Source organism: Spinacia oleracea, chromosome 6 (assembly GCF_020520425.1).
Source record: "Spinacia oleracea cultivar Varoflay chromosome 6, BTI_SOV_V1, whole genome shotgun sequence".
NCBI classification, from domain to species: domain Eukaryota; kingdom Viridiplantae; phylum Streptophyta; class Magnoliopsida; order Caryophyllales; family Amaranthaceae; genus Spinacia; species Spinacia oleracea.
The window spans coordinates 5,274,867-5,297,395 of NC_079492.1; the positions used below are offsets into that span (position 1 = coordinate 5,274,867).

Genomic DNA, 22,529 nt, shown 5'->3' on the forward strand with positions numbered 1-22,529 from the left:
GTCAAGCACATTCATGTTAGGGCTTTGAGCTGGCTGATTAATTAACCTGATGTTGAAACCATCCTTAGTAGCAGCTTCTTTGAACTGTGTATCCTCTGCATGGATGTGTGGGCTAGAGTTATCTTGATGTTTCCATATTTCCTTGCATGCTCCTAATGGCCACTTTGACCTGATTGCTGGAAGCATTTCATCAATAAGCATTGATCTGATGATAGGTTTGGTGACTGAGTGTAGAGCTTTTGTCTCGATTGTGCCTACACATCTGTTCTTTGAGTTGTTTTTTGCTGCTACTTGTTCTGTAAATGCAAAAATACCAAGTTTCCCATCCTAAATTACTTCACCATCACTTGTAATATGTGGTCTTGCTACATCGGAGCTGAACATTACTTTAGCCATGAATGTTTTACTTTGTGTTGCTCTGTATGGGTCATCCTCCCAAGGAAAAAGGTAGAATCTTTGAGTCTTATCACTCACGTAAAACTACTTTTCATCGATATGCACCATGTTATACATTGCACTAAACTTAGGAAGTTCATTAACCATTCCGGAATGATACTATCCATGATGTATTGCACTCTTCTCACTTTGTGGTGATGCTTAAGTGAGTATTTGATGTTGTTGGTGTGTGCTCTAAGTATTCCAGCCTTAAGTAGCCTATTAGCTGTGGAATGACCCAAGTATAATGCATCAGCTAACCCTCTAATTGTAGTCCTTTTTTCAATTGGTATTGCGCCAATAACAGTTGGGTCAAAGTCTAACTTCTTCCTCCCTCGCTGCCTTTTTTTACTTGTTACATCAATTACTCTTTTTTTCCCAATTTGACTTCGTGCATTAGCCCAAATCCTACCAATAGTGGATCTATCTACTTTGAATTTAGTTTCTAAATTTTTTATTGCATATTTTGAGACAGTTTTCCCTCCTACTTGGACCCTTTTCCCTTGTTGTCCTAAGATAAGGGTTTGAACTATTTCCTGTCGATCTAGGTCTGTTAGTTCAAAGGGGTTTTTTTCCCATTTTTTGTTAACATGACATTCACTACTTCATCGAATTCTATAACTACTGTAACTGGATTTGCGTTAATTTCTACATCATTTTCTAATTCAATTTCATCATCACTTACAGATTCAGAAGAAAATGTTACCTCAATATCCTCAAAGCCTTCCTCAAAGCCTTGACTTTGTTCCAGGTTGTAAAGCTCTTCGAGCTCTTCAAAATCCATCCCCTACTGTGTTAGTGTGTGCTATGAAAACAACAAAACTGAAGCCTACAAATGACGTGTGCCCGTGTGTGATGTGATTGTGCAAAATTCTCAAGCTCCTAATGTGGTAGTAATTAGAAAACTTCACTTAATGCTGTAATTTTTGAGAGAATACTAGAAAACAATATTCTGGTTACTCGATTCTTTTATAGTGAAGGTGGTAGGGTTTGTAAATCAGCCACCAAAAGGACAATTTTCAGAGAATATTTTTGGTGGGAATTTTGAAAATTTTCAGATCTTAATTTTGGGAGCTTTTGAATTTTAGAACAGAATTGTATGCCTTGTATTTTGGTGGGAAACTTTCAGCGACATTTTTGGTGGGAAATCATCCACTTGTACACACTTTCTAATCTGTCAGTAAAAGCATACCCACTTTTCAGGAACAGTAATATCAGACTCGTCCACTTGCACACACTTTCTAATTTTGCTTTAACAACTAATCATATGAGCATTTAAGTAATTTTACCATTCATTTCCCACTCCAAAAAATCTGGCTAAAAAGGAGATGGTGCAATAAATCCGGAACGGAGGAAGTATTTTTCTCTGGTGGCATACTCAAATTTACAATTTAATCCTTCCTCTCATCAAGTGCACATCTGTAGCACTTCTTCTTTTCTCATCGTGGATTTTTTTCTTTTCAGCTTGAAGTGGTCATCGAAGCTGAAAAACAAGCCGCAAGGGACTTGATTCGTGAAAAGAGAAAAGATAGAGCCTTGCTTGCATTAAAGAAGAAGAAGGTGCAAGAAAAATTGCTTCAGAAAGTTGATGTTTGGCTAATAAATGTTGAACAGCAAGTAAGAACTAAAGATAATATAGTCTTCCAGTTTTTTATGCTAGTTTAAATGGCCTTATTCTTTTGAAGATCTTAGTTTTACAATTTTATTTGATTTAGTTGGCAGATATAGAATTATCCAGCAAGAAGAAGGTTGTTTTTGAGAGCTTGAAGGCGGGAAACGGCGCAATGAAAGCAATACAAAGTGAGCTTAACCTGGATGATGTTCAGAAGTTGATGGATGATACTAAAGAAGCGAGAGCCTATCAAGAGGTATGCATCACTTTATTCATTTTGTTTCCTCTTCAGTGGGATGAAATTGAGATTAGAAGTGGTCTGATATATCGTATAGTTTACCTAAGGAATTGACTGTCATAATTTCTTTTTTCTTTTTCTCGGAGTGTTGGAGTTGGGGGTAGAATTTAAAATTTGATCAAAGCAGTAAAAAAGGTAAAATATGGCCTGCAAATAAAAGAAATTACTGCAGTTGTAATACAAAATATAAATTTGACTGGACCTCTAACCTCTAACCGTTTTTGACCAAATTTGGAGCTTCCGGGACCCCGTCTCGGAAACTCCTAAAATTTTGAGATGTGTCCGATGGTTCTTGATCCAAATGGTTTTGATGATGACAAGCAAACTTAACTAATAAATGTTTAAGTTTCTATGCTAAGAAAACCAGGAGTTCCAGAGTAGGAACAAGAGAAGGCCAAAGCATGCAAACTTGGACAATCAGAGAAACTAATCAAGCAGGCATAAATAAGTTCCTGAGGGGGAACATGGTTCGAGAAGTTCCAGAGGTGGAAGAACCAACATGCGAAGCAGCATGGAACATGAAGACATGAAATAAGAGTTTATCTTATAGGATTCATGTAAGTATGTAGTAGCGTGAAAGGTAATGGAACAAGGTGTCAAAAGGAACTCGTGGAACTTAGAGTCAGAAGAATCTAAGAGTCAGTAAATATGTTGCATATTATTATCGTAATCTATAGGGATTTATTTAGAGTTTTGTTTCTTAATAAATCTCTACTTGGTTAAGTGTTTTAGATAATATGCACTAGTTTTTTAGGATAAGATTTTGTTTTAAATAAAAGATAAGTTTTAAATTAAATCAACTTTAATTAGGATTCTGATTTTAATTGCATCTTTTATTTATTTTTATCTTACCTGCTTTTGGAAAATAAAGAGTCAAAATTTAAGATACGTATAATGAGTTTGTGAGTAGGGGTGTCCAAAAATACCCGACCCGCATTACCCGACCCGCTGACCCGCCGACCCACAAATTTACACTAATTAGCCGGTTAATTATCTATTTTTTCTTAAATAATTGAGTCGGGTACCCGACCCGCAAATTTATCAAGGTATGCGGGTCGGGTCATGGGCCATACTATTAGTTAAACGGGTACCCGTATACCCGATATAAGTATTTTTGTGAAAAAAGTTGATTGTTGGTACTTGGTCTTTGCCTCTTTTGAATTATGTACTCTGTAGGATTTTATTTTGTTTTGTTTCAATCTCACAGCCGCACAAAATCACAAGCTCCACTCTCACATCCTCTCCTCCTCCTTTTACAATTCTCACAGTCACACAAACCCAAAAATACTCACAAACTCAACCACCAGATCAATCCACCACACAACTCCACCACCCATTGCGCCGCCGCACCACTACCCCTTTGTTCTTGCTTACCCAACACTTCTGTTTAATTTGCAAAGCACATTTTTCAGTTGGAGGATGTTCTTCCATTATATTATTGGATCTTTTTTTTTCTAAATACAAATTGAAGTTAGGAAATATATGGAAAAAAGTAATATAAAGATGAAAAGTTTGACTTTATTTTCTTTGCAATTTGCTTAGTAAATAAAGGCAGGAGGTTTGATTCGTTATAACTTCCGAATAGATTTTTATTTTAAAGTTTGGTACAAAATCTAGTAGAATTGAAAGAAGTGAAGAAAATTCGGGTACCCTTGACCCGACTCGGGAAAGTCGGGTACCCGAAAGCCGGGTACCCGGATTTCGCGGGTCGGGTCATGGGCCACTTTTTTAACTACCCGACAAAGCGGGTACCCGGTCTTTCGGGTACCCGAAAAGCCGGGTACCCGCTAATGAACACCCATATTTGTGAGTGTTGGAACTTGTAACGCAAGTTCCTGTACGAATGGGAACTCGTGTATTTATTTCACGTTTATGAAAATGTTTTAAGTAAAATATTTTGCATAAGAAAATAAATAAAAAGTGAGTTTTGGAAAAATATCTCTTGGACTATGTTTTGATAAAACATTGTTTTTTCTCCAAGTATTTATTTTCTTTTTGTTTCCTATTTTTACTCTAACTGTTTTACTGTAAACGTGGTATAAGTTGTGCCCAAGACTTTGACTAATTTCTCCCCAAGTTTCTCCCCAACTAACTGATCGTGGGTAAGTGCCTAGAAGTTAGGAAACTTACTGTTAGTGGAGGAATAAGTGGGTTTATGGTTAAGTCTTGTGCATGGTATAAATAGAGGCTTATATCTTCATTCTAAAGGGTCTGACTTGTGTCATTCCATAAGGGTTGCCTGTGGAATAATGTTATAGAAGAATATGTTTTTCATTCCATATTTTTGAGTCAGTTCCTACGAGTGACATGTTTCCCATTGTTCTTTCACGTGCTACATGTTAGAGGGATACAAATCTTCAATCATCTATATTTTGAGAGTTGGTCAAGGGTTGAGTGAACTCTTGTAATGGGGAATTGGTCAAGGGTTTGAGTGAATTCTTGTATTAAGTTTTGGGCAGGAACTTGAGTGAGTTCCTGATGTGTATGGGGCAGGAACTTGAATGAGTTCCTGATATGTATTTGGGTAGGCTTTGAGTGAAGTCTATGAGAGAGAAGCAGAGAGGCTTTGAGTGAAGTCAAAGAGTCAAGAGAGACTTCTAGGGAAGTCGGTGAGAGCGTAGTTGTTTGAGGGAACAACTATTGGGAACTTGAGTTCGTAGAGGAACTCAAGTAATGGTCGAGTTTCTTATAGGATTGTAACTGAGTTGTTTCACTATAGTGAAAAGAGTTTGAGCTGAAATCCCTAGTGGGTCGAGGTTTTCTTTCCAGTTGGGCCCTGGAAAGTTTCCTCGTAAAATCTCTCTTACATTGTTTCTCTACTTGCTTATGTTCTTTATAATTCCGCAAAAATTGGCTAGCAAGTTCCATATTAAAATTCACCCTCCCCTCTTGTAGTGTTCCATCCGAATAACAATTGGTATCAGAGCTGGAACTCTTGATAAAGCAGGCAATCCTGCTGAGTAAAGTTCCTGGAAGAAGGAGGTGTTAGGTTATGATACATATGACATTTACATAGATCATGCGGAAACAACCATTAACCCAGGAAACATATTATTTACACATAATCATATAGCATAATTAGATGCATACTCTTTGTTGCGTGCCTTCCCTAGCTGCGCCCGAACCGAACAAGAACAAGTCTTTTAGGACTCCAAGTGTCGTCCCTCCGTAGAAAGTCCACAGCACGTCCGGATCCGCCTTAAGATTGACCAACTAGAATCGCCCTTAAGGTACTCAGAAAATTCGGCACTTTTGGGGCAAGATGGGTGTTTGAATTTTCTCTCAAAAAAAAACTCACTTTTGAATACTTTGAAACTTCTATATAAATTATGACCCCTAGGCCTTTATTTATAGAGTTATGGAAAAGGAATCGTAATCCTAGTAGGATGCGAATTAATTGGAATTAGAATTCTACATGAATTCTACTTAATCAATTTATCCAATAGGAATAGACATTTAATCATACACTGACTCTTGCAGATTCAGGAATCTCGCATGAGCTCAAACTCACACACACACGGCAGCCACAAGGGCTGCCCACGCATGCGAGCAGCAGCCCACGCAGCGCGGCCCACGCATGCGCGGCCTTGTGCGCGCTGGGCTGTGGCGTGCGTGCTTGCTGGGCGATGGCCTGGCTTCGTGCTGGGCCTTCGTCCGGCAGGCCTCGTCCGATGCTAATTCGTACGATACGCTTCCGATTAAATTTCCATTTCCGGAATCTATTTCCGATACGAACAATATTTAATATTTCCGATTCCGGAATTAATTTCCGTTTCGAACAAATATTTAATATTTCCGTTTCCGGAATTATTTTCCGATTCCGGTAATATTTCCGATTCTGACAATATTTCCGTTTCCGGCAATATTTCCGATTCTGGTAATATTTCCATTTCCAACAATATTTTCCGATACGTACCATGTTTCCGTTTCCGGCAACATCTACGACTTGGATAATATTCATATTTCCGATACGATCCATATTTCCGTTTCCGGCAATATTATCGTTTCCGGAGTATTCATTTTTGCCTGTGACGATCTTAGCTCCCACTGAAACCAAGATCCGTCGGTTCCGAATATTCATAGATGGAGTATTTAATGCCATTAAATACTTGATCCGTTTACGTACTATTTGTGTGACCCTACGGGTTCAGTCAAGAGTAAGCTGTGGATTAATATCATTAATTCCACTTGAACTGAAGCGGCCTCTAGCTAGGCATTCAGCTCACTTGATCTCACTGAATTATTAACTTGTTAATTAATACTGAACCGCATTTATTAGACTTAACATAGAATGCATACTTGGACCAAGGGCATTATTTCCTTCAGGAGGAACACTAATGAGAAACTTGAAGAAAGGAACTCAGCCCAATGTTGTTCCGGAACAAAGAAAAAACGAAGGAAGACTTTTTCTTGATGAATGAAAGTCACTCAAGGATATACAGCAAAATATTTGAGGTATGTATCTCATCTTTGAGACCTTCTTTGTGAGCATACATTAATTTATTGCGTGTTCCTTGCTTTGTTTCTAATGGAACTTTTGTTTTGATTTAAAATCGAATTTGAAAAATCTAAAATCTAATTTAAATAGACGCTTTTTCAACTTATATTTTTCAAACTACAGTACATTAAAATTATTTCATGGAAACTTCTTTTGAAAAATGCATACAAGAATCTGTGGAACTAGGAATTTTTAATTTTTAGGCAACGAAATATCCTGCTTATTTTTTTCCTGCCTAAGAATTATTATTTTATATGCATCATGAATATATTGAATATGATTTATATGAAGGAATATTGTATCTTGGTAGTAGTTGTTGTGTTGATTATTTTCTTAACAGTTACTACTAACAAGCAGGGACCCAAGTCATGTTGGGTTCCCTTGACAAAGAAATTGGTACAAAAAAAAAAACAAAGGTGCACATTAATATGTCAGAGTTCCTGTGAATTTAAGTTCTACATTGAGGAACTCGCTGGATCATTGTTGACCCACGAGTTATACTTAGGAACTCACGAAGTTGCGACATTATAAAGATACATTACATCAGCTCCCCACATGGGAACAAGGATCAAAATCCGAAGAGGAACTTTCGAATAAAGGAACTCATTTCAGCACCATTCCAAGGAACAGATAAAGGCTGCAACGAAAAGATCCTTAATGATACAGTTAAGGTAACCATCTAATTTTCGAGATCTTTATATGTATACGCTATTTATTTAAATCAAGTTCCTGACAACGGTTTTTTGAAAATTGTTCAGATGTATTTTTAATTTTTTAATCGACTTTGGATTATCTCAAATATGTTTTTGTGAGACAAATTTCAGATTCTAAAACTGATTTTACATTCATGCATTATTTGTTTAATAAGATTGGTTCAAGGAACAAGACAGAGGAACAATGCATATAGCCACTCTTGGAACTTGGTTTCCCTGCGAAGGGAACTTTATTCTTTGGGCTACATAATTTAATGTTATATCATTTATTGTCCAAAGAACGGTTTTTCCATGTATTATGAGTATATTTAATATTTACTCCGTATTATATGTATGCATGTTGAATCTTAGATCTAGCAGTTTAAAATAATCATTTTCTAAGATGCTATTGCTAAAAAGAAAGGAACTGAAATTATGTCAGGTTCCCAAGACCATGAATTGTTTACAGGTCTATTAGTATACAATTTTTGTATACTTTAATCTTCTAAATTATGCAACTTAAATATATTTACTACTAATGCATGGTTATGGAAGGTAGTAGAAGAAATTATTTTTACAGGTTTATAACTCATGATTGAGTGTGTGTGTATGAAGTAAAGGGACAACATCAGAATTACACCAAGAAAAAATGAGTTGGAAATCCATTAGATTCGTTGGAACAGTGAAGAGGAACTCAAGCTCGGAACTTGTAACTTAAGATGTAAACTAGTTCCAGTTCCACCAACATGTAAGATCCTTCCTAATATAATGAGTCATATCAACGAATCAACTCACATGCACTATATAATTGGAATTCACTTTGAACATCTCAAATGAACTCAATCATGTGAAAAGTTAGTAAGGTTGTTCCCTCATTTTACTTGTGTTAATTAATGTTGAATATTTTTTTATAAACCTGTTTTCTTAAATTTTTGTGCAAACTAACCTTATTTGTGTTATAGGTTTCGTTTTGGAATTTAATATTTATAAAATGCATAATAATAAGTTCCATTGATCAAAGGAACTCTCCCTAAGATCTGGTGGAACAATCCACGAACTCAAGGTTACAGTAACTTGATAAATGGTACATAAACTATTTGATAGCAAATCTATGGTGTCAAAGTTTTTCATGTACAAGTTCTTGATTCTTGTTAACCTAAGTTCCATGGAACAAAATATATGTTTCATGTTTCTTTCGTGAAGTAAATTTCTAGGAACATTATATTTTGTTATTATGTTTGAGTATATATTTTTTTTAGACTAACCTGCTAATCATAACTTTGCATAAAAGTATTACACTTGAGTGTTATTTTTTCCCAGATTACTCATATTTAAATAACTCAAGATGGAGAATGGTCATGAAGACCAGAGGAACATGTTCTAGCTTACTTGTAACATGAAAAATGAGGTGGCTACAACTAAGGGGGAACAACTCGTTATATATCGACAAAGATTTTTCTATGAAAGAAAATTCACTATTATCGTTCGGTTGCTACCTACAATGGAAAACTTATAACTTTTGACAATTAAGGCAAGATTGGTTCCAAATGAAAAGTTGGTAAGTCAAGTTCCCGTTCCATTGTGAATTATTTTTTTGTCGAGTAATTAATGCACATTTGTTTAGAGTTTCCAAAATTATGTTTACTCTGTTATTTTAAAAATAAATTACATCATCAATAATAACTAGAAATGTCATAGTTGAAGGGAATCAAAGAGGGAACACATACTTTGTGGATCAAAATTTGGTTCCTAACAATAACTTGATATTTCTAGGGGTTATTGAAGATGATCCAGAGTTTACAACAAATATAAAAATGTGCGTTGAAATAAGTGAATATATTACTTGTGATTGAAACTAACATGTTTATTCCCAGCAAACAGGTTAAAGTTTATTTCAATATTGAACTCGCAATTTCCTGTAGAATTAATCGAGTTTCTAATGATAAAATATGTCACTATTAAAAGAAAAAGTAGCCAGCTACATAACCTCATGTCGAGGAACTTCAAACTAAGGTTTAAGTTCCAATTCTTGAAGCTAAGGATCAACTCGATCAATCAATATCAAGCAACAAGTTCCACTACTGCTCTAGTAGTAGAGAAATTGCCAGTTTCATTCATCGAGTTCCTGTGTGCACTACAACATTCATGCAATCAATTTATCAATGACATCGACAAAGGAACTCAGAGAAGGTTGGTTCTTGAAAGGAACAACCAGTCAGAAAGGTATTGAGTTTTAGGAGACTCTCTCTCCAGTAGCTTGTTTATAAGGTAATTATATATAATTTTATGTTGTTGCACATATGGGACTTAGGTTGTTCCAAACAGAAGATGACTTTTTTCTTATAAGGATCAATGTCAAGTCCCTTCTTGAAATTTGATTTTAAAATTAACATATTTTGTTTTCAAGAGAAACCGATTTATTAGTGATATATATACATAAATGTTGAACCTAACGAATTGTTTTATAAGGTTTCATGAGAATAAGTGTTTATATGAACATGATGAAAGAACACAACAACCACTCTCTTGATTTCTATAAAAATTAAATAGAGAGTGATATTTGTGATGATCAAATGACAAAAGCATGTCAAGGAACTTCTGAAGAATGATTGACAATATTCGAGTACAAATGAATGTTTCCACAAGATGTGAGGGCATCAAGATGGTGGAACTAGCACTCTAGGAACTTGAACATAAAGTCATCAAAATCAGTCCAACACTTCAAAGAAATCATGTACATGGTGAAAATTTATATAAGGTACATTTTTCTTATTCATATCATAGAATGTTTTAATATGTTATATTGTTAACTTATTAATTTAAGTGTACAAGTCTTGCAATTCATTATGTGAATATGCTTTCCTTATTATTTCATCTACTCATGGACTGTTTGGAGGATAAAGACTTAATGAAGCATGACATGAGCATAACACAGTCTTTTCCAAGAATTTTGTTGAATTGGAACCCCTATACATATTTTAATAAGGCACTTATGTATTCTTAAAGTAAATGTGTCACACTTATAGTCTGTGTTGTAAAAGGCAAACGCATTATAGCCTATTTTATTGTTTTTTCATGCATCATGAAATTTCTTTGAATATCCTTCATATGAATGCAAGTTGTAATTTGGTAGTTGTACTTGTTTATCATTGATTATATATTCTTTGGTACAACTAACAAATCTTTGTGTAAGTACTTTGCTAAACTCAAAAAAAAAAAATGAGCGTAAGAATGCAGAGACACGTCACACTCCCACATGAACACGAGCAAGACTATATGAAAGTTCCTAAGGGATGATTGTGGGCCATACACAAAGCTTCAGAGGTATGATTGTTAAATTGTCTAATATTTAACCGCTAATAGACCAAATATTGCCATATCCATAGGTCTAAGCGAGAGGTTCCAATCCAATCTCCAAAAGTCGCATTTACCATTTAATAAAGCTCTTGATGAGAAGCACGAGAAAATGTGACTGGAACTCGGTGTATTCAAGCTGAATATATTTTCCTTGAAGTTCCTCAAATATGGCAAAACTGTAAGTCTTTAGCTTTTAGTAAAATTAATCCCACACAATTCTTGTGTGTAAACATAGATTAGAATTGTACATTGTGAAGGACTCTCCTAATTTCACGTATGTTTAGTTCATAATTACTTGAGCTAACTGATGAAAAAGTAAAAAGAAGAGTCATAAGCCATGTTGTTTTTTGTGTTCCTATTACTAGTACGACAAGCAATTTTATATTTTTCTTTTGATTCAATTCTATCTCGTTCTTTTTTCTTTACAATTTTTTTCGTATTTGCTTAATAAAAGGACTCCTTTCCGATCTCAATTTCCCTCGAGGATGTTCTATCTTTTGTTAAGTTACACCCAATTAAATAAATTTTTATCTTTTAAATGTTTCAATCTATCGTAAACACCTAAAACACTTAAAGCCTCGACCCACCTCTTTCACCTCTCCTAAAAGACTCATGCTCCAATTAAGTTTTGTTCCTCACAAAAATGTTTCCTTACCATATCAACGTATTAGAAATCACAAAATCCAAATCAATACCACACGTTGATTTATTTTTCCTCTCCAACAACTTTCTCAAAAATTCATCACTATACAAAAATCCTTTATAAAATATTCCTCCTTTGTCACTAAATCGATGCAGCAATAGTTGAGAGGGAACTAATGAGGAAGGTGATTAATAGAGCGTTCATGTATATTTTTTTTTTTAAAAAAACAAAAAAAAAGGGAGATGAAAAAAAAAAAAAGAGAAAAAAAAGGAGACAAAAGAGATCCGAAAAAAAAAGGGGGGAATAAAAGGAGAGATATGTGAAAAGAGAAAGTGAAGGGATCATAAGTTCCTACAAGCATTTCAAGTTTCCAAGTTGAAATGCAAATGAAGTTGTCTACACCTCAAAGAATTATCTCAAAAAATATGTAGTTCCTTCAAGATTCACATGGGAACTTACACCATAAATGTAATTTCCTACAAAAACTGAATCAAGGAACTATCAAAAAGCTTCAAAGAATTTATACGTACTGCTAAAGAAGAATAGAAGAAAGAAAGGAATAATGATGTATTTTATGGCGAGGAACTTCAGTTGAAAGTTCGTAAAGAAGGAGACATGTAGAGAAACAAGTGACAAATGAATACATTCATTAAAATCATGAGCCATGCCTAACCTTTACCTCATAAATTAGCCTATCCTTGCAAAATCTAAATTGGTGGTGTTTATGTATTTTGAAACAATTTTTCATTTATTTTTTGTTCTCTGGGTGAACTTATTTGATGTGCTGCTTGTTGCGAAGGAACACTGGCTTATGATAATTTCTTTCCACTTTGAATTCTAATTGTTTGAGTATGATCGTCTAAACAGTACAACATTGAGGGAGATATTTTGTTTTGTCTCTAATTCTGACTAACCATTCTCGTTAGTGTGGTGCTGTGATGGGATTAAATTGATACTATTAGCTAAACCTTTTTTATGATGCCAAAAGGGGGAAAAGATGGGTAAACATTGAAGGCAAAATATTTTGAGTTCCTAGTCTCAAATATCTGCTTTTCTCAAGTATGTTGCAACTATGTATATTCTTCTAATCTCTTGCAAATATCTTGTTTTATATTTCTATGCAACTATGTATATTCTTCTAATCTCTTGTAAATATCTTGTTTTATTTTTCTATGCATGTTGGATTTATTTTCTCTATTAAGTTTGCTTGGTTTGTCATCACCAAAAGGGGAAATTGTTGACCCAAATGGTTTTGATGATGACAAGCAAACTTAACTAATAAATGTTTAAGTTTCTATGCTAAGAAAACCAGGAGTTCCAGAGTAGGAACAAGAGAAGGCCAAAGCATGCAAACTTAGACAATCAGAGAAACTAATCAAGCAGGCATAAATAAGTTCCTGAGGGGGAACATGGTTCGAGAAGTTCCAGAGGTGGAACAACCAACATGCGAAGCAGCATGGAACATGAAGACATGAAATAAGAGTTTATCTTCTAGGATTCATGTAAGTATGTAGTAGCGTGAAAGGTAATGGAACAAGGTGCCAAAAGGAACTCGTGGAACTTAGAGTCAAAAGAATCTAAGAGTCAGTAAATATGTTGCATATTATTATCGTAATCTATAGGGATTTATTTAGAGTTTTGTTTCTTAATAAATCTCTACTTGGTTAAGTGTTTTAGATAATATGCACTACTTATTTTAGGATAAGATTTAGTTTTAAATAAAAGATAAGTTTTAAATTAAATCAACTTTAATTAGGATTCTGATTATAATTGCATCTTTTATTTATTTTTATCTTACCTGCTTTTGGAAAATAAAGAGTCAAAATTTAAGATACGTATAATGAGTTTGTGAGTGTTGGAACTTGTAACGCAAGTTCCAGTACGAACGGGAACTCATGTATTTATTTCACGTTTATGAAAAGGTTTTAAGTAAAATATTTTTACATAAGAAAATAAATAAAAAGTGAGTTTTGGAAAAATATCTCTTGGATTATGTTTTGATAAAACATTGTTTTTTCTCCAAGTATTTATTTTCTTTTTGTTTCCTATTTTTACTCTAACTGTTTTACTGTAAACGTGGTATAAGTTGTGCCCAAGACTTTGACTGCTTTCTCCCCAAGTTTCTCCCCAACTAACTTATCATGGGTAAGTGCCTAGAAGTTAGGAAACTTACTGTTAGTGGAGGAATAAGTGGGATTATGGTTAAGTCTTGTGCATGCTATAAATAGAGGCTTATATCTTCATTCTAAAGGGTCTGACTTGTGTCATTCCATAAGGGTTGGCTGTGGAATAATGTTACAGAAGAATATGTTTTTCATTCCACATTTTTGAATCAGTTCCTACGAGTTCCAAGTTCCTACGAGTGACATGTTCCTCATTGTTCTTTCACGTGCTACATATTAGAGGGATACCAAGCTTCAATCATCTATATTTTGAGAGTTGGTCAAGGGTTGAGTGAACTCTTGTAATGGGGAATTGGTCAAGGGTTTGAGTGAATTCTTGTATCAAGTTTTGGGCGGGAACTTGAGTGAGTTCCTGATATGTATGGGGCAGGAACTTGAGTGAGTCCCTGATATGTATTTGGGTAGGCTTTGAGTGAAGTCTATGAGAGAGAAGCAGAGAGGCTTTGAGTGAAGTCTAAGAGTCAAGAGAGAGTTTTAAGGAAGTCAGTGAGAGCGTAGTTGTTTGAGGGAACAACTATTGGGAACTTGAGTTCGTAGAGGAACTCAAGTAAGGGCCGAGTTTCTTATAGGATTGTAACTGAGTTGTTGCCCTATAGTGAAAAGAGTTTGAGTTGAAATCCCTAGTGGGTCGAGGTTTTCTTTCCAGTTGGGCCCTGGAAAGTTTACTCGTAAAATCTCTCTTGCAATGTTTCTCTACTTGCTTATGTTCTTTATAATTCCGCAAAAATTGGCTAGCAAGTTCCATATTACAATTCACCCCCCCTCTTGTAGTGTTCCATCCGAATAACAATGGTCATATAAGCAAGTTTGGAATCATAAAGCCCCACTAGTTGGTCATTTCAAGCCACATAATGGCCTCGATTCAACAACATGCGCTTGGAAGAATATCGGCTAAAATGTCAGCTTCCTGCTCTAAGTGGATGACCTTGCTATCAACTTCTGAGTGTGTCCTTTGCAACGATTGGTGCTTATAACAGGAATAGAATCTACATCGAGCTTCATGTTTATATTTTGGTGATGACATGTTAGGCGGCACATACAGATGGACTTGACAAATTATTTATGCTACCAATATAAATTAGGAAGAAAAAGACATGGGGACAACAATTATAGGTACATTATAGAAAACCATAGATGGAAGGTGGTTTTGCAAAGGCACCAGAGCACTATGAGTTGCAATTTATATTTTCTTCAGAATTGCTTATAAAAGTTATAATCGATCCGCTCTAACTGTTCACTCTATATGTTATGTGAACCTGTGTGGGCATTTCTTGGTAGAATTAGTTTGTTTGTTTGCTTTTTTTTGATATATATATATATATAAGACTAATAATCTTTCATCTGGTATCTGTTTCTAGGAAATAAATGCCATATTGGGGGAGAAACTATCTGCTGATGACGAGGAAGAAATATTAGCAGAATTTGAGAATCTAGAAGCACATGTATGTTTATCATTGAGATACTTGCCTTTATATATGCAGTGTCTAGTCTACTGTCTATTGGAAATATAGGTAGTTTTTGCTTCAAAAGAATGAAAATTGTGCTTGTCCCACATTGACAAAAAACAAGAGTATTACCCACTTTATATATCCACACTTCATTAATAGGTTTGTTAGAAGACTTGAGAGGAGGCTCTAGGCCACCGCACACGCGCGCGCGGGGGCCGGGCCGGCCTCGGGCGAGGGCGAGTGGCGCGGCGCGTTCGCGGGTGTGGGTGGGGCCCTTTTTACCGCCAATCAGTCCTGTGTAACGGCTATTTTGGTAACCGAATATTTTCCATAACGGTTACAGATTTTATTCCGGAAATTGAGTCATTGATTGATTCTAATTGATTACCGAATTTATTTCCTTCCCGAAATAATTCTTCAGCTTTCCGTTATTTATTGTGCCTTCCTCTTTCACAAAAGACACACAGAAACTTAACTCCTCTCCGAAAATTTTCCTCTAAAACACATACTCTCTGGTTCGTTTTTGGGCAACGTTCAATCTCGTTTTCAATCTATCTTTTTGTACTACACCAACGAGATAGATGTCGTGTAACCCTGGAGGTTGATTGTCAAGATGTCGTGTGTACGTAACGGGGAAAATTAAACTTTAGGGCAGTGTTCATACACGCCACGACTTGGTTAGAGATAAGTTTATTCGTTCATTACTAGTCATTGTTCCTACAATCTAAAGTTGAATTTTTTCTTCCGTGTTTTATTTTTCAATGGCTGGTAATATCCCTACTGTTATCCCTTTTACGTCTGCCATGCTTCCCAACCCTTTTATCCCTGATATGTCTAAGTTAGATCCTTTCGATGGGAAGAATTATAAGATGTGGTCTGATAAGATGGAGTTTTTCTTGGGTCAAATTGGGGTAGATTATTGTCTTACTTCTCTTGCTGCCCCTGCTAATTCCACTAGGGATTTTTAGAAAGATAACAAAACTTGTCGTGGGATGTTGTTGCATTACATGACTGCTTCTCTTTATATGATTTATAGTAAGTCTAAGAATGCTATGGAAATTTGGGATGCTCTGAAAACCAAGTATGGGACTAATGATTTTGGGACTAAGAAATATGCTTGTAGTCGTTGGTTAAATTTTCGTATGACTGATGATAAGCCTGTCCTTGATCAAGTTCATGAGTATGAACATTTATGTGCTGATATTGTTGCTGAGGGTATGAAAATCTGTGAGCTTTTCCAAGCCAATTGTCTCCTTGAGAAATTACCCCCTTCTTGGCAAACCTATGTCCATTCCATGAAACACAAACAAAAGGACTTTACCCTTCAAGAACTCGTTTCCCACATTAAGATTGAAGAGCAGAACCGTATCCAAACCAAGGGAAAATATACTGACCATTCTTCCTCTACTGCTAATCTTGTTGAAACTAAAAGAAATGCAGGTTATAATAAGGGACCGAAAGGCAAGGGTCCAAATCAATTCCATGGCACAAGGCAGAACAACAACAACAACAAAGAGAAAATGCAGTTTAAAGGAAATTGCTATACTTGCGGTAAGTATGGTCATTCAGCTAGGGAATGCAGGCAAGGACATGGACCTGGGAACAAGCCAAAGGAGAACAAGCCTCAAGCTAATCTCACTGAAGACATCATTGCTGCTGTTGTGTCCGAGGTGAATCTGGTGAGCAACGTGACTGAATGGGTTGTTGATACTGGAGAAACTCGCCACATTTGTTCGAGCAAGGAAATGTTTCAAGACTATGAAAAAGTTTCTGAAGGAGAATGTGTCTTCATGGGCAACTCAAGCACTGTGAGTGTACTTGGCAAAGGAAAAGTTTTTCTAAAGCTTACTTCTGGAAAAACTATTGCTTTGCAAAATATTTTGCATGTACCCGATATCCGCAGGAACCTCATTTCTGGTGCTTTACTTAACAAAGCAAGTATCAAGTTAACTTTTGAATCTGATAAACTTGTACTTACCAGAAATGGTGAATTTGTGGGTAAGGGATTTTGTAATGGGGGTTTACTTGTGGTTGATGTTGTGACTGATAATAATAATTCTTCTGCTTATGTTTATATTGTTGAGTCAGTTTCTTTATGGCATTCTAGACTAGGTCATGTGAATGTTGCATCTGTCAAGAGACTCAAACAACTTAGTCTTATTCCAGATTTTAGTAATACCTCTTTTGACAAATGTGAAGTTTGTGTAGAAGCTAAGCACCCGAAAAAAGCCTTTAATAAGAATGTATGTCGATCTTCTACCCTACTAGAACTAATTCATAGTGACTTAGGCGACTTTAAGAATTCCATGAGTAGAGGAGGCAAACGTTATTATATTACCTTTGTGGATGATTTTTCTCGTTATTGTAAGGTCTATTTATTGAGTACTAAAGATGAGGCCGAAGAGAAATTCCATATTTATAAGGCTGAGGTTGAAAACCAATTAGACCTGAAAATAAAGAGAGTTAGATCAGATAGAGGTGGTGAATATGATGGAACTCCTTTAAAGAAATTTTGTGAAGCTAATGGGATTATTCATGAGGTTACAGCTCCTTATACCCCAGAACAGAATGGAATAGCTGAACGCAAAAATAGGACACTTAAGGATATGATGAATTCTATGCTTATAAGTTCTGGTATGCCTACTAACATGTGGGGTGAGGCAATTCTTTCTTCTTGCTATGTCCTTAACCGTGTTCCCCATAAGAAATTAGATAAAACCCCATATGAATTGTGGAAAGGGTTTAAGCCTAACTTGGGTTACCTTAAAGTGTGGGGGTGTTTGGGAAAAATAGGACTTCCTGATTTCCAAAGGAGTAAGATTGGACCGAAAACCGTGGATGGTATTTTTATAGGTTATGCGTCCAACAGTGCTGCATATAGATTCATTCTTAAGGATGCATCTGGTTTTGGACCAATTCGTGAGTCAAGGGATGTAGAGTTTTTTGAGCATATTTTTCCTATGAAAGTTAATGTTCAAGCATGCTTACCTGTTGCATCTCCACCTTCCATTGTGCATCATGACATTGCATCATCTAGTGAGACTCTAGAACCTAGAAGGAGTAAAAGAACTAGAACTGAGTCTAGCTTTGGACCCAATTTTATTACTGCCTTCCTAATTGAGAAAGAGTTATTAGACGAGCAAGAAGTTGATGCATTTCTCTTAGAAGAAAACCCTAGATCCTATGGAGAAGCTATGAGGTCAATTGATTCAAGTTTTTGGTTAGAGGCCATAAATAGTGAAATTGAGTCTATCATGAGTAATAACACTCGGATTTTGTCTGATCTTCCTAGAGGTTGCAAGCCCTTATGTAGTAAGTGGATTTTTACTAAGAAACATACTCCAAAAGGATCTTTGATTAAGTATAAAGCTAGGCTTGTGGTAGGAGGTCATCGTCAAAAGCATGGTGTAGACTATTTTGATACATATTCTCCTGTCACTAAAGTTGCCACCATTAGAGTCTTAATTGCACTTGCATCCATTCATGATCTTGTTGTGCATCAAATGGATGTAAAAACTGCCTTTTTGAATGGTGATTTGAATGAAGAAATTTATATGAAGCAACCAGAGGGATGTATTGTTCCTGGACAGGAAGATAAGGTATGCAGGCTCATTAGATCATTGTATGGCTTAAAACAAACACCTAAACAATGGTATGACAAATTTCATCAAACTATTATTTCTAATGGCTTTCAGGTAAACGATTCTGATGCTTGTGTGTATTCCAAACTTTCAAAACTTGGTTGCGTTTTCATATGTCTATACGTGGATGACATGTTAATTTTTGGTACCAATATAGACATAGTGAACGAAACCAAGGCTTTTCTAAATTCTTGTTTTGAGATGAAGGATTTAGGAGAGGCAGATGTGATTCTTGGCATAAAGATTACTAGAACTTCATATGGGATGTCTTTAAACCAATCTCATTATATTGAAAAGATTTTAAAGAAATTTGGTCAATTTGACTGCACTCCAGTGCAAACCCCATATGATTCTAGTATTCATTTGAAAAAGAACAAAGGTAATTTTGTATCACAGGAACAATATGCCAAGATTATTGGAAGTTTGATGTTTTTGATGAACTATACTAGACCTGATATAGCATATGCGGTTAGTAGATTGAGTAGATATACTCATAATCCTAATCAAGATCACTGGAATGCATTGATTAGATTATTGAAGTATTTGAAAGGCACTATCAATTGGGGTTTACATTATCATAGAGCACCTTGTGTTCTTGAGGGATATTGTGATGCCAATTGGGTGTCGGATAGTGATGAAATTCAATCTACTAGTGGCTATGTTTTTACTCTTGCTGGAGGAGCTATATCATGGAAATCATCTAAACAAACTTGCATTGCCAAATCTACTATGGAATCTGAGTTTATTGCTTTAGAATTGACAGGACAGGAAGCTGGATGGATAAGGAGTTTGCTTGCTGATATTCCATTGTGGGGGAAACCAACTCCATCAGTTTCAATGCATTGTGACTCACAAGCTGCAATTGGGGTAGCGAAAAATCAAGCCTATAATGGAAAGAGAAGGCATATTCTCTTAAGGCATGCTATAGTTAGAGATCTGATCAGAAAAAATGTAATATCACTCGAGTATGTAAAGTCCGAGAGGAATATTGCAGATCCTCTCACCAAAGGCCTTTGTAGAAAAATGGTGCTTGAGTCAGCACAAGGAATGGGTTTAAAGCCTATTGTGGAGTAAATTGTGGTGGACACCCATCTTAGAAATATCTAAGTTCAATGGGTCAAACGAAATCACAAAAGAACTCATGTTTGTTACTACTACCATTCCTAATAATAAAAGTGATGTAGTATTTTTCTAACTGTCATATGCGTAAGGTTGAGCTAAGGCTCTTAATAAGTTCATAGCCTTGTGAAGGTGGTTTGTGACAGTACAAACTTGATGAACTTATCTATGTGAATGTGGGGGTTACGCCCAATCCCCTATGAGAGTCCTTAAGGCTTGGACCACTAGAGCATTCATGAAAATCCGGGTACTTTGTGGGGCACTAAAAATTACAAATTGCGAAAACGAGTCTTGATTTGAGAAAAGTTGAAACGCGCAAAAGTGGTTTACTAACTTCGTGATAGGTTCAAAGAGAAATCTACCTAAAACGACTGTAAGATATTTTTGTATGCGTTGGGTATTAATTCAAGTCCAAAAGACATTGACACTTTCAAAACAAAAGTCTTCGTTACCCAAAACGTTCCTTTCTAGTTTTTCCTGTTCTTTTGAATCATGTGGGGGATTGTTGGAAATATAGGTAGTTTTTGCTTCAAAAGAATGAAAATTGTGTTTGTCCCACATTGACAAAAAACAAGAGTATTACCCACTTTATATATCCACACTTCATTAATAGGTTTGTTAGAAGACTTGAGAGGAGGCTCTAGGCCACCGCACACGCGCGCGCGGGGGCCGGGCCGGCCTCGGGCGAGGGCGAGTGGCGCGGCGCGTTCGCGGGTGTGGGTGGGGCCCTTTTTACCGCCGATCAGTCCTGTGTAACGGCTATTTTGGTAACCGAATATTTTCCATAACGGTTACAGATTTTATTCCGGAAATTGAGTCATTGATTGATTCTAATTGATTACCGAATTTATTTCCTTCCCGAAATAATTTTTCAGCTTTCCGTTATTTATTGTGCCTTCCTCTTTCACAAAAGACACACAGAAACTTAACTCCTCTCCGAAAATTTTCCTCTAAAACACATACTCTCTGGTTCGTTTTTGGGCAACGTTCAATCTCGTTTTCAATCTATCTTTTTGTACTACACCAACGAGATAGATGTCGTGTAACCCTGGAGGTTGACTGTCAAGAGGCCGTGTGTACGTAACGGGGAAAATTCAACTTTAGGGCAGTGTTCATACACGCCACGACTTGGATAAAGATAAGTTTATTCGTTCATTACTAGTCATTGTTCCTACACTGTCTAGTATGAGAACTTGGTAAGCTGATTGAAACTGCTATGAGAACTTGAATAACGAGAGAATGTTCAGATTTTAAATCATCACATACTTAAGCCCACGGGCAATATTGTAGTGAATTACAAGAGACTATATATAACTTAGTAAATAGAGACTTCCAGGGATTCAAACTGCAGAACCTTTTAAATTATATATTCTTGAAACCGATGGAATAAGTAGAAATGACCATCAGAAGCTGTAAAAGACCAAAAACACACTCTGAGCTGATTCAACTTTTATAGTGTCCGGAAGCTGTAAAACACCAAAAACACACTAGCTGCTTCAGAAGTTTTCTGAAACAGCTTGTTCAATGTAAATAAAGGATAATCTAGATGAATAATATATATACTCACCCGTACATGCAGAGATGTATTTCATGGCACCTTCAAGATACCATAATGTTCATATTTTGTATAAATTCAGTGGTTGGTAGTTTAGACATGGTAAAAATTGTGAACTTTGAACTACGAACACGTGCAAGCAAGAAGTATAGGCTTTATGAGAACTGGACGAATATGGATACCAGTATGAGAAGGGACTATGCCTGTGTGTTTGGAAAAGCACAAATGCAGAAGTACTAGATAATATTCTATCATACATGTGAATATGTGATTGCATTTTACAGGTGAACATTGTCTATGATCTTTCTCATAATCTTCTCTAACTGGGTATGCATTTGTTGGTATAACTTACTGTCCAAGATCTACCAGAAGTTCCAACAGCAGCTCTTGAAGAAGAAGAAGAGAAGTTGGATCTACCTAATGTTCCTACCAAGGCTCCTGTTGATTCAAATATGACTGCTGATGATAATAATGAGGAGGTTTCAGATAAAGTTCCTGAAAAGAGAAAAGGTATTTACCCTTTTGTACTTCCGCATTCTTCTTTCTTTCTGTTTTCGCCATGAGATATTGATGGTATTTTGTAGAGGTGATCAAAATTCAAGTCGGGCCGGGCCGGGTCGGACTTTAACACAAAAAAATCATTCGCAAACCCATAAATTTGGTGAAGGCTTTCGGGTCAAATTGGGTTTTTTCGGACCGGGTTCGGGCTTTGATCTAAAATGTGTATTTGAAGTTGCCCAAACCCATATTTTTTCAGGCTGGGCTGGGCCATAGATGATCAGGTCTAGTTTTTTTTCCTGAAATTTGTGTCAACAATCAATTGATTTCACTAGCTCTTCGTTGACAATTATGGAAGAACCATTGCCCGCATAACAGAACACAACCCTTCCCATTGATTGATTTGGTGTTTCAACTGAAATCATGTTCAGAATGCCTATGTTTGCGCTCCATTTTTTTTTTCTGGTCGTGTATAGTATTGCAGTTGTGTACATTATTATCTTTAAATCCCATTCCAGCTATTCAGGAAATCAACTGTTTGAATCTTAAA

At 36.0% G+C, this 22,529-nt stretch overlaps 1 protein-coding gene across 1 annotated transcript; it reads left to right on the forward strand.

Annotated features, from left to right (window-relative positions):
• The first annotated feature begins 1,270 nt into the window (after positions 1 to 1,270).
• Positions 1,271 to 22,354, forward strand: LOC130462883 (vacuolar protein sorting-associated protein 20 homolog 2-like). Its single transcript, XM_056831852.1, has 6 exons — positions 1,271 to 1,285; positions 1,900 to 2,052; positions 2,151 to 2,303; positions 15,077 to 15,158; positions 21,827 to 21,991; positions 22,329 to 22,354. The coding sequence occupies exons 1-6, from the start codon at positions 1,271 to 1,273 to the stop codon at positions 22,352 to 22,354; spliced, it is 594 nt and encodes a 197-aa protein (XP_056687830.1).
• The last annotated feature ends 175 nt before the right edge of the window (positions 22,355 to 22,529 follow it).